The following is a 12,759-nucleotide window of genomic DNA, read 5'->3' as shown; positions in this document are numbered from 1 at the left end:
GAAATCATCGATAGGTTAAACCCCGGGATTACGAAACATCAGATTAAATCTACTACCATTGTTTTAGATTAATAAGCAACTAAATATAATCCTTATCTACAACCAACTGGAGCCTACATGCCTACTGCTCTTCACGATCTCATATACCTATGTAAGAATACGTGGAACACAAATGAAACTCCATACCTAGGTATAAGTGGTATAACTAATACGAGTTACTCGGAGTAACCTTACGTTTCCAAATGATGTTATTAAGAGAAATATTAAACCACTAGATTTCACTAGAGGTTGAGTCGAGATAAAGCTTCTGTTACAACTCCACATATTATGTTTATGTATTGTATTCTGTATCTGTAGACTTTACCGCCTATCCCTGTAACATCATTCTCTTTTCTCGCGATTACGGTTAGGTCTTTCTCAAGGGGAGGGGAGCAGATCAGCAGATAGTTGCAGCCGGCTGCAATATACATAGGTAGATTAGGTTATGAATGACTTCAGTCATAAAGAAGTCATGCAATTTTGCGGCTGGGTGCAGATGAGCTTAAAACGTTGTTAAGTCCCAATAAATAGGGTTGTCATAGAACGATTAGTCGATTAACTGGATTACTGACAAAATAAAAAAGTTACCCTGATGCTCTTTAATTTACAACAACGACGACGCTTATACACGGATGTTATAATTTGTTCTAGTTTATGGCTATAAGGAGTTTGTTACATCATCACATTAAGCTTCATCACAATCACATTAAGCTTTTCGCGAAGACATGTCAGAAACAAAAATTATGACATACCTCCGCGTGGGTCTATTTTCGGTTGTGAAATGTGAAAATGGTAAGCTTCGAACTTCGAATGAATCCAGATTGGTAGGTACTTGTATTATATGCCATAGCAATATAAATACATAGTGTAATAACATTTGAAAAAATTGAAAATTAAACACTAATGTAATTACGCAACGCACTTAATTTAGAGTGTGCAAATAAATACCATTATATTTATAAAATATCATGTATTTATTTATTTTCAATACCTATAAACTTCTATTCCCTTTTCTAATTGCGATAGTTAGGTAGCCATTACCACGCGTGTATGGTCTCCTACCTTAAGATAGTATTCCACCTGTCCAATTTCTTGGTCCAACGTCAAGAATAAGTAATGTAATAGTATTATTATTCCATTATGTATTTGCGTTGCGTCTCACATTTTGCTTACGCTACGTCTTACGTAGGCGAACAACGCGCGAACGCGAGCCGCGCCGCGCCGCCTGACATTCGCGTGCAAATCGCGCCGCACCGCGTTCGCAACGAGATCGCTTACGTAGGACACTTCTATGGGCATCAAAGGATTGATTTCGCCGCGCCGCGCCGCGCCGCGTTCGCGCGTTGTTCGCCTACGTAAGACGTAGCGTTAATCAGAAGTGGGAGGCAATGCGCAATTGCGCATTGGACCTAGAAATTGGACAGGTGGAATACTTGTATACCACCCTTACACATCAACTAGTTAATCTGTTTAGTTCTAATTCTGTGCATACACAAAAATAAGTCTTTGTAAGCTACAAAGTAAATGAATTGAAATGCTAATTAATTTGGTAAATTTAATTGACCTATATCACCGTGCAACAGTCTGCCGGGGTATTTAAACAGAGCTCGTTTTGTGGCCGCAATGCAAATGTGAGGTCTGGCGCAGTGCGGGAACGAATCCGTGCTTTATCTCTAATAGAGCCTGTTAACAGGTACTGCTGCACCGAAAATGCTCCAGTTACCCAACTTTGCTGAATCTTGCACACTGTTCGTAGCAGTGTTATATAAATAAAATGCAGGCATTTTCTTGAAGTATATCGACAAAAACGTTTTCATTTCTCATGCTCTGAAAGAGGGTCATTGTTGTTCTAAAAGGTGTGCAGATAATGATACGTTTTTGCACTAGAGCATTTTAAGTTCGAATTACGATATTTTTTTTACGATAAGCAATTGATATTTGGATATAAATGGATTTGTTATACAATTTCCATTCTGATATTTGATTCCCCATTCCATAAACAACGACACTTTTGCCTAATTTGCTAATTGAAAGTAGTTACCCTCAAAACATACTATAAAAATAGTACATTTCGATGCTAGTGCGGAAGGTATGTCATTACTTCACGAGTACCGAGATATCTTGCCACGAGCCGCAGGCGAGTGGCAAGACTCGGGACGAGTGAAGAATGACATTTCCGCACGTGTATCGAACGACGTTTTTTAATACAGTTGCGAAAAAATAAGAAAAACATTGTTAATCGTACACTAAACAAAAGTGGTAACAGTGACAGCTCGGTTAGAAGTCGTCTTTAAGTATATTATATCTATGGGCGTTTGACAGCTATTCCGTTCCATTCAGTCAACTTATTAAGAACGGAATTTTCAATATTGAATATTAAAAAATAAACGTGTTATAATCATGAACAGGTAAGTAATTAAATATGAAATATGTAATATTTTTCGTATTCTTACATTAACGGTAGGTTTTTATGCTGATTACGACGTTTAAAGGAAACTAATATTAACACTCATCAATAAGTAGTCGTGAATTGGAACAAGTATAAATTAAAAAAAATTGGAAAAGTAAAAAGCACTAGTTCGAGATAACCAACTTTCCGCACGCTAAACAGCTACGTAAAGTAGCACTTTTTGAGCAACTGTATTAAAAATTATATTTAGTCATGTTTTAAAAAAAACACGTGCATTTTACTTTCTTCGTGTTCGAAATGAATAGAGTGTTTAACTCGAGTGAAAGGCATCAATTTCAGCCTCGGACAATTGGCCAAACTACCTCGGCAGAAATGAGTGCCTTTCATCCCTTGGTTAACAATCTTCTATTTCTCTCGCCTTATAAATGTTATGTTCAATGTCTCGCAGTTAAATGCAATAAATGCAAAGGGCCGGTCGCCCAACTGAGGGACTCAGCAGAAACTTATGAAATTTCCCATAATTACTGTGAAAATTCACAATTACCTCTTTTTAACAGTGGCAAACGGTAAAATCGATCGTATTTAGTAGGATAAGTATATAAATATAGGTGAGTCATTTAAGGAATGCGATAGTATTAAAGTGTCTGAAGTGTGTACACACATTACAACTGGCATAACCACCTGTATTTTAACCGTAGTTTAGTTACTTAGATACCGCTTACATAAACAGTAAAAATAACTGGAACTTTGTATTTAAACTTATTAATACGTACATTTGAGACATACAGTGCCAGCCACTTGAATAGCCTCACTCACCAAAATTAATATTTCTCATAGTAATATAAAAAGGAGATATACATTAAACATTAAATATGAAATAAAACAAGAAGCCTTGTAATAGTAAATAAAATATTTATTGTTATCTAATCAAAGTTTTAAGAAGTAACGTCAAACAAATAATTGGCCCTTCCACTTGAATAGCCTCACATGCTAAAGGATACTTTTTAGTTATTAAAACTCTTTCGTTTAATATTTTGTATACCTTCCATTAGACCTTATTAATTCGAAAATATGATTAGGCAGTGATTCATATAAAGAATCTGTGTAATTAACGTCCACAGAATCCCAAAAAGTGTAAATAGCTTGAATCAGTTCTTCTTTATTACTAAACTGTATTCCGTTGTAATAAACTTGCCGAGACAGCCAACCCTAGGCATTCTCCATAATGTTCAGATCAGGAGACAAGGATGGCCAATCTAGAACTTCAATCTGGTTTTCATCAAACGACTTTGTAACTATGGCTGACGTGTGTATGGGAGCATTATCATGCTGAAAAGCATTTTTTTTTCTACTTATTACGTTTCTGATCTTACTTTTTGTTTCTTTTAATAAATTTAAATACTTTTCAGCATTTAGTCTTCCATCTACCATAATTAAATCAACAGTACCATAGTAAGAAATTGCTCCCCAAACCATCACCCATCCGAGAGTTGAGTGATGACGTGATAGTACTTTCGGATCTTTCCTTAGGTCATGAAAATAATATTTAAATCCATCTGGACCATCTAGATTAAACTTTTTCTCATCACTAAAAATCACATTTCGCCACTCGGTTTTCGAGCACATGTACTTTTTGGCAAAAGACAGTCGATCCGCCACATGTTGTTCGCGCAAAGGAGGTTTAATCATGATATTTTTCGTTTGAGGTGGGATTATGTTCTAATAATTCGTCGAACTGTAGAGAGAGATACTCTAGTATTTATTTCACTAGCTATCTGCCTGGCGGTCTTGGTGGAATTTGAAGCAGAGCGTAAAATAAGTCGACGTTCACGATCCATAGTGGCAAATTTTATGCGTCCTTTATACTGGTGGCCGTAATTTTCCTTATTTTTAACATAATTATTAATAACTTTAGGGCTGCGACCTATTTTTTTAGCTATCTCACGATGGGATAGTTTATGAGTTAAATAAAAATTAACCTTTTCAATTTCTAAACTTGTAAGTTTTTGCCACGTCCTATAGTCACAAAAACATTGTGTTTATCGCGTTACTGCAGGTACTTAATAGAATGCCTTCTGTATTATCTAATCATAATAAAATAAATTTTCTCAAACATGCAATGAAATATTGATGTTATGTTCCTTATAATAGGCTGCGAAGTATGACGTTTCAGGTGCGGCTAGGACAAAAGGTATTTAATGGAATTTCATACAAATCTTGCAGGCCTAGGCCGGCAAAGTCCTCTTTTTTAATTTTCATTTCACAGATATTTGTGACACAGCATCGTGGCATTCATCCATAAAAAAAAAACTAGAGGCAGTATTGGCTTTATGGTTCGTAATGACACTGCCACTACGCCTATAAAAAAAAAACAAAAAACAATGTTTGCTATAATTTGCAGTTTTATTTGTATAAAATCAACATGAACATAAAATAATACATTATTAACCAAATTTTATAATTTTAAATTAATTTAACTACACAAATAAAAACATTTAAAATATTTCATCTAAACGTTAGCGGTAAAAAGGTCTACTCAAACACGCGTAGTTATTTTTTTTAAATTGTTATGGAGGTAAAGTTGAAAAATTTTCATTCTGTTTTATTGGATTTATGGTGCGTTGTTGATTTTTTTACTTTAATATGAGTTCCGACGAAATAATGAAATTAATATTAATTGTAATCGTAGGTGTTGGAATTGGCAGCGTAAGCAGAATTGATTTTGATGATGAAATAACTTGCTGCCTCTGCCGCTAAGTCAAAGACGAAGTATGTATATGGTTGCTTATGGCAATTTTATTATTTGAGAAACTAAGAAATATGGCTTACAGTTTATTAGAAACAGTTTTGTGGCATATTTTAAATGGATGTAACTACAAATTCATCAACACTGTGGAAATTATACTTATTTACTCCATGCATAAAGCAACGATGTATGTGAAACATGATATCAATATGAAAGACTATGTAAACTTATGTGACGAAAACGACAGTCAGACGGATACAAGGGGAAAAAATCAAAGATACATGAAAATATACGGGTAGTAAAAATACACGACTCGTGTAAAACATACGCGTGATAATGATATAGGTACGTGTTGGTTATATTTTGGGTGTAGTTTACTTTTAGTTTTTTCTATAAATAAAACTTGGGTTTCGTGGATTTTTTATTTTATTTATTTCATTGCATGTTTGAGAAAAGCACTATACATACCTCGGCGGGAAATGGGGTTGCCCGCGCTCAGACCTATCCGGCCTCGCTTCGCTCGGCCGTCTATATGTCTTCGGCCGGCAACCCCTTTTGTCCCGGCCTCTGTAGTAATGTACTATTGAAAGCGAAACATAAATGCACGGTTTGGACAATTATGTTACACTGAGGCTATTCATGTGGAAGACTCGTATTAGCTCTTGCGTCCACGACGTTTCGCGCGCAGACAAGTTCGGACTTGTGAATGTGTTGTTCGATAAACGTCAGGGCGTACAATTCAAATTTAAGATATATTGATAAAAATTATCACGTATAATTATAATACTCACAATATATAGGTGAGGCTATTTAAGTGGTTGGCACTGTATCTAAGTGGTGAAGCTCATAGTAAAATGATCCAAGTAAATATTTGATAGGTACATACTTAATAAGTGATCTGTTTATACTTGTATCTAATGTTCAATATATTAAGTCAGCTTCTTTCTTTTTAAAGATTAGACATACAGGGTCTGCATATCAGAAATTGATTGACATGAATTGACTTTGACTCACCAGGAAACAAGTCCATTTATAGCGCGCGTAATATGCATACAAGTCATACTACAACGTTCACAAACCGCAAACGGTGTGGTGCTGATTAGAGGCAATGTAAATTTATTTTGATAATACCAGATATTGTTAAAGTTAACATTTTTGTTGTAACATTATTCTATGGTTTAAGCGATTAGCAATACTCAATTTAAATTAAAAGTACTGCGTAAACATAAATATCTATAAAAGATTCTTCTTATATATTTTCTTATTTGCATGAAGCGCGTTAATATTAGGTATTAAAGGAACCGTAGGTACATGTTTTACAACTTCGAAACACCAACTAAACAGCTATGTATAATATGTATATATGCGCCTTTTGCCAAGAAAACTCGTAAATCACACGTTATAACCCAAAAGACATACATATATTATAGCTATAGTCCATATCCATAACAATAACAAAGTAAGGGCGGTTTTAAGGCGGTTAAAACTGTTAAAAAGTGACCTGGAAAGGTGATATTTAGTACGGAGGCTAAGCCGGACGAAGATAACCGGGTTTGATCGCGACTGACCTTTCGAGCCGGCTAGATGCGCCACGTACGGTACTCGTACGTAAACAGCAACAGCGGAAGACGGACACGAGCAAAACAATGTAGCGGAGCGGAGCTTTAACAAGATAACTCGCCGCTTACATACAACGCAGATAGTGGCTTTACCTTTCACGATTGTTTGGTTAAATTAGACGTACTTAAACGTATTTCCGTACGTACACGAACTCCGATTGATCGTCTTATTGTTTAGGTACACGGTACACGTCTTCGAATACAAATCTGCCAAAATATGCCTACATTACTGTAGAATTTATAGACACAAAGATTTATGAATATTTCGATTGGTGTTATTTAAACACAATAATCCCAAAAGTAAATTGAGCAAATGCTGAAATTGCTGCTTAGAATCAAGGTTAGAATCCAGCCTCGGGCACAGGTGGTTTGTCCTATAATATGAGTTACATTATATCGAAGTCAGTTATGAGTCAGTGTATTAGATAGTTATTTTTAAGTTTGTACCTTGATTTGAGATCATCGTCGACGATATACGCATAGGCCTGATCACTCTCATCATCTGTGTTCCCACTGAAATTGGACATTGACGACATAGCATAATTTTGTTCGGAGTCCTCAGAATCACACTTTTCACTTCTTTCGACCACAGGGTCCTTTGGCTCCAACGTCTCTGGCACGTTCGACTGCGAGCGCATCGTCTGCAGCTCGTAGATCAACATTTCGTGGTTATTCATATCCTTCATCACTATCCCCGGCGAATCATTGCCGTTACTCATATTCTCGGAATCCTTGCCTTTATCTATTACTGTATTAGCTTCGTTCTTTTTATTGTTTCTACTGGCAATTATTTCTGAAATTAGCATCTCGGTGACACGAGAGGTTTTTCGTTCGAGTGAATTGTTATTTTTATTTACAGTTTCGTCACGATTAGGAGTGTCGGGGGCGTTTTGTGTATCCGGGAGGTTATTGACTTGCTTTGATGGGCTATTTCGTAATCTGTCGTCGAATTCCTGAACTTCCTCTACCGTGGCGTAAGGTGCTTCTATCGGGCTCTGTGGAGGTTTAGCATCTACTGGCGACGAATAAGGACTTACTTCGGGAGTTGAAGTCGTTGGAGAATTTGGAGACGATGGTATTGATTTCTTTCTTTCTAAGGAATTCCTATGTACAGGTAAAGGTTTCATTGGTTTTAACTTAGGTTTTGGTGATAAAGGCGGCGGTGGTGCTTTACGCAAAGGTAAGGTTTTTTCCACGAAACTTGATGACTTCGTGACTTTACCCTTAGCGTCTTGATCTAGTTTATTCGATGTCGACAAGGACCTTACTAAAATTTGTTTACATGTTTTAACCGCTTTAGAATTAAGTGATTCGTTGGATCTCTTATTCGAAGCTGGGGACTGTATGGAGCTGCTGTCGCTGGAGCTCCGCCTTGAGTTTTGGCCGCTGGATTTTCTCTCATCGGACGAGGAGCTTCGGTCGCTGATGACATCTTTAATGAACGATTTTACTCTGGCCAAACCATTCTGTTTAGGTGAAACCGACGAAGGGCTAGCGGAACTCCGATCTAAAGTTTTGGCTTTGGTCGTAGCTTGCCGATCCTTAGACAGCGTCCGAGATTTGACGAGACTGGCCTTGGAGTCGGCGACCGCTTTCCTCGTTTTCGCTAGGGCCTCGGCGACGACGCTCTGGTTGGGCCGCGGCGGGATAGGAGGTGGACCTTTAATTTTGCTGTTCTTCATGGGTTGTGTGTTGGTCTGTACCATCAGCATTATTGAAGCGTCACTCGTACTATAAAAGGAGAGTTATAGTATAAGGAGCGCATGTGTACGTAAGTCGTCACTCGCGGGCGTACGGGGTCGCGCGATACGGTATACGGCCGTCCCCGCGGACGCGCGTCACGGACTGAGGCGGCCGGCCGGCAGGCAGCCCGCGCGACCGAGCACCTTGTCGTGTGTCTGAGTGCCCTAACACCTCACCTCAAACTTGCATAGGTACTCGTGTATTGCGCCTTATGCAACTTTGCCTACACGTTGTTATTGTTATTTATGACTTGGCGTAATATATTAAATGATCATTAATGAAATGATTATCAAATAATTTATGAAAAACCGTTAATTAATTAATAATAAGTAGTAGTAAGTAGTTAAGTCATAAAATTATTATTTGTAATTATTTGGCAGTGTAATAGCAAATTGTTCTTTATAGTAAAAGTTCCGTACGAACTGTACCTACGAAGCTACTTGGAAAGAAGTTGACCTCTCGTACGCGAAGTGATTGTTGCGTACAGGACGCGGCCGCGACTCGCCGTGTCCACATTGTGACGCGAAACGCCATTGTTTTTCCAACACAATACACCCGGCCACTCTTTCGATATTAACGAAATACAACGTATTGTTATTGTAGTCGAATTTGTGTAACTTGTAGAATTTGTAGGGGACCTATTTAAATCATAAATAGTTGTATTATTTTGTAGGAACAAGAACATTATTTATTAATATAAGTAAATAAAATAACATTAAGTGAAATAGGAACAACCTTGTATACAAAATAAAATACATATTCTGTAACAACATGTCTGGGCGACTACAAGATTTAAGCATTATTGTAGTTATTACTAACTTCAGATTTTTCGATAGAATTATTGGCCCATAACTAATTTAAAACATCATCTTGTCCATAATGCCCACAGTCAATGACACTGTGTGATAGAGAGAGAAACGGGCAGGTCAATTTACAAAATTCTTCATGCTAAGCATCCGTTCTGCAGACCAAAACATATTACAAGCTAGCTTGTTAACTTTTATTTTGACATAAAGCATTGTCACTAATTAGCATACGTCGGACTCCAGCGGGCATTTTCGTGGCATGTCAGAATGATAGGTAAGGTTCGCAAATCAATCAATTCACTTTCGAGTATTTGTATACTGGGTCAAGCAAATCTTGTCAGTAGCAAACGGCGGCAAATTTGAAAAATCGCGGGTTAGCAACACTGTGATCTAATAATTCGAAAATCGCGTGGATCTCATGTGGATCGCGAATGACAGCCATCATCTTGTTTGTTTACAAATGGTTTACAATGTTTACATTCTGAATCGATTCTATTTCAAGAGATATTTCTGCTGTGTCACCATTAAATACCAATATATTAAATAAGACTGTGCTTAATTAAAGCTAAGGTGCCTACAATGCCTACAGTGCCAACTGAGAAATCTAATAAAATATGAAAATCCAGTATGACATCTACCTGCTGAAGCAATGATTTTATTCATACATTCTTGTTTAACGGCATAGTCCACTTACAATTTTATTTTGAGATCTTCAAATTAGTTAATCATTTTTATCAACATCACACACTGCTTTTAAATTGTCCGTCCATACGTATTAATAACAATTTCAAACATTTTCAATAGAGAATCCGCGAGTGACAATTTGAATTGACGTACGTGACAAGGCGCGCTCAGCGGAAAAAAAAGTTTTGTTTCGATGTACATTGTACATTGCTGCTTTTCTTAGCGCAATACTACTCTTTGAGTGTTGCCCTACTTTAGTTTGCTTTACATTGCTACTGACAAGATTTGCTTGACGCACTATACTTAGTATTTGGTAACTAGTATTTATAATGAGAAATTCCAAATATCATAGCAACTAACTGCGTTATTTATAAACGTACTTGGACTACATATAAGTCAAAATGGCGAAAAAGTTCGTTTGGCTTTTTCCGTCAATTGCAGCTGTGAGAAAGGAACAAAACAAATGAGTTAACTGGGCATGTCAAGTTCTATGAACACGGCTCTAAGGCTGCACGTTAGTTAGGTGTTTATTTTTTTATATCCATTAAATTTTAAATAAAAATAAGATTGAATAGTCTGATAATGATAACGGGTAACTAATTTAATTAACTATGTTACAAATACTAGGTACATTATAATACTCGTAAGTTAAGATTTTTTTGTAAACCTTACCTTGCCCTCAAACTGCCCCCTATAGTCCGACGTTTGCTAATTAGTAAGTGAGAGTTCAATACACAATTATTGTATGTATGTTGGTTATAAACATATAAACACTTGCTATTTTGTAAGGTAATCTTTTAGACTCCTTATTTGACCAACAAGAAACAGTATGTAGAGTGTGTGCGGAAAAAGAGTTGTGAAATGTATGTGATCCAATACATTCTATGACTCTTATCTTTCCACACAGACTATATGCAATAAGGAATATGTATATCTATATAGTCTTCTCCGAGACCACGGGGACAAAACCATCCTCGAAACGTCGGAGGTAAATCTTAAAACTTAAATACGCGATTAAGTCCCTTTGTGCAATTTAATAATATATACAGTCAGTTTCAAATAGATAGTGACAGCCAAAGTGGCCAAATACACATCCTTATTGCAACTTTTGTCGTCACTATCTATTTGATGCTGACTTTCATCATCATCATCATCATCTCAGCCATAAGACGTCCACTGCTGAACATAGGCCTCCCCCTTAGGGGGGGGTGAATGCCATAATCGCCACGCTTGGCAGGCGGGTTGGTGATCGCAGTCGAGTACACCGAATTTGAGGCTGCTGCCCATCCACCGGTGGTCTTGGACGTGGTTTAAGGACATACCCGGGTCCTGGAAGTAGTTAAAGACATACCCGGGTCCTGGACGTAGTTTAAGGACATACCCGGGTCCCGGGGATGCTGACTTTACACAATCCTTATTGCAACTACAATTTTAAATTTGTTAAAACCAATGTAATACATTCAATTCATATCTTTCTTTGATGTTGTGATTAACTTATAAGATTTAGGTGTTCCTAAGTATTGGGTGTTCCCAATACTGTTCAAGATTTGTTAAATAGTTGCCTGTCAGCCAATAAACGAAATCGACACCACTAAACAACAAAACTTTGTTTGATCTGAGTAGATAAAATATGTGAAATACTTACTAGTTGAGGGCTGCTTGGTTGGCTACTTGTGGCTGAATTTCCAGTCCTGTCTACACATAGGGCACTGCTGCTGGGGCTGGGACTGCAGCCACTTCACAATGCAGTGGATATGGAAACAGTGCCGACACGCGCCCCAAACCAGCGGGCAGTCGTCACCAGGCAGCTTGCAGTCCGGGCAGCAACTGTCAAACGGCATGCGACAGATCCCGCAGTTGTCGTCGTTGGCGATCCAACGCCACGTAGCGACCCCCGTCCAGCCTACACAAAAATGTATTTCTGGATTACTCCCGTACGACACAAACAAAACAAACCGATTCAAGGCCTGGTACGGTACTGACTTTTAACTGTCACTTTCATATCGTGTCGATATCATCACTCTTTGGTGTTAGAGTTTTAGGTGTAGTATGTACTTAATTCTTAAGATAACGACGTTAAATAGGATGAAAATTTATGAAGAAATAATCAATAATACTCAAAAGCGCGTCGTGCGATTAAAAACACTCGTTTCGTATTCGTCTGACACTGACAGTAACGGTTAGGTTTGACACTTAGATTTTTTAAATATGTTTATTGCTTGGATACGAGTCCTTTTAGCCTTGAATTGGCAATCGACTGATAACCGTCTAATATCCGTAACACACTACCGCACCGCATCGCAACCTTGGTGAACCGCATCCATAAGTGAGAGCGAGAGAGAGGCAGATAAAACTCTGTCCGGCAACTGGGCTAACGAGATTATAACCACTACGTTTTGTATTTTTGCATAATTGCATTGCAAGTGTTATTTATACGTCATAATTTCATAGAAGTTTGACGTTTAAAATAACCCTTCCACTGCGTGGGCTATCAAATCTGCTGCAGACTATTCTTGGTCTGACTCTATAACACTTTGGCTTTAATACTAAAGTGGGTGTACTTTGATATACCCACTTTCCAGTAGAAAAGGGCGTGAAATTAAAAATTCTGTGGGAAGTCAACCCTTGTAAAGAAGCATACGCGTATACTTACAGGCGCGGCGCGGATAATATAAGTAACATGCCCACGCTGCTTGCGCAAGTAGTCCATGC

The 12,759-nt window shown here is 37.6% G+C and overlaps 1 protein-coding gene across 2 annotated transcripts in view; it reads right to left on the bottom strand.

The window, feature by feature from the left end:
• Positions 1-12,203, bottom strand: part of LOC134680446 (anaphase-promoting complex subunit 11-like) — a 71,009-nt gene extending 58,806 nt beyond the window's left edge. Inside the window, exons 1-2 of one of the 2 annotated variants that reach the window (XM_063539583.1) lie at positions 12,031-12,203; positions 11,693-11,950 (exon numbers count right to left, since the gene is read on the bottom strand). In XM_063539583.1, the coding sequence (XP_063395653.1) occupies positions 11,715-11,950; positions 12,031-12,049 (255 nt within the window). In that variant the 5' untranslated portion in view covers positions 12,050-12,203 and the 3' untranslated portion in view covers positions 11,693-11,714. Of the gene's footprint in view, positions 1-7,261; positions 8,683-11,692; positions 11,951-12,030 lie in introns of those variants that run through there. The other variant, XM_063539577.1, reaches the window with a different exon arrangement.
• Positions 12,204-12,759: the final 556 nt, after the last annotated feature.

The sequence above is a fragment of the Cydia fagiglandana genome, chromosome 1, assembly GCF_963556715.1.
Source record: "Cydia fagiglandana chromosome 1, ilCydFagi1.1, whole genome shotgun sequence".
NCBI lineage: Eukaryota > Metazoa > Arthropoda > Insecta > Lepidoptera > Tortricidae > Cydia > Cydia fagiglandana.
Note: the sequence above shows the minus strand (reverse complement) of the source record. Positions and strands in the feature narration are given on the sequence as shown.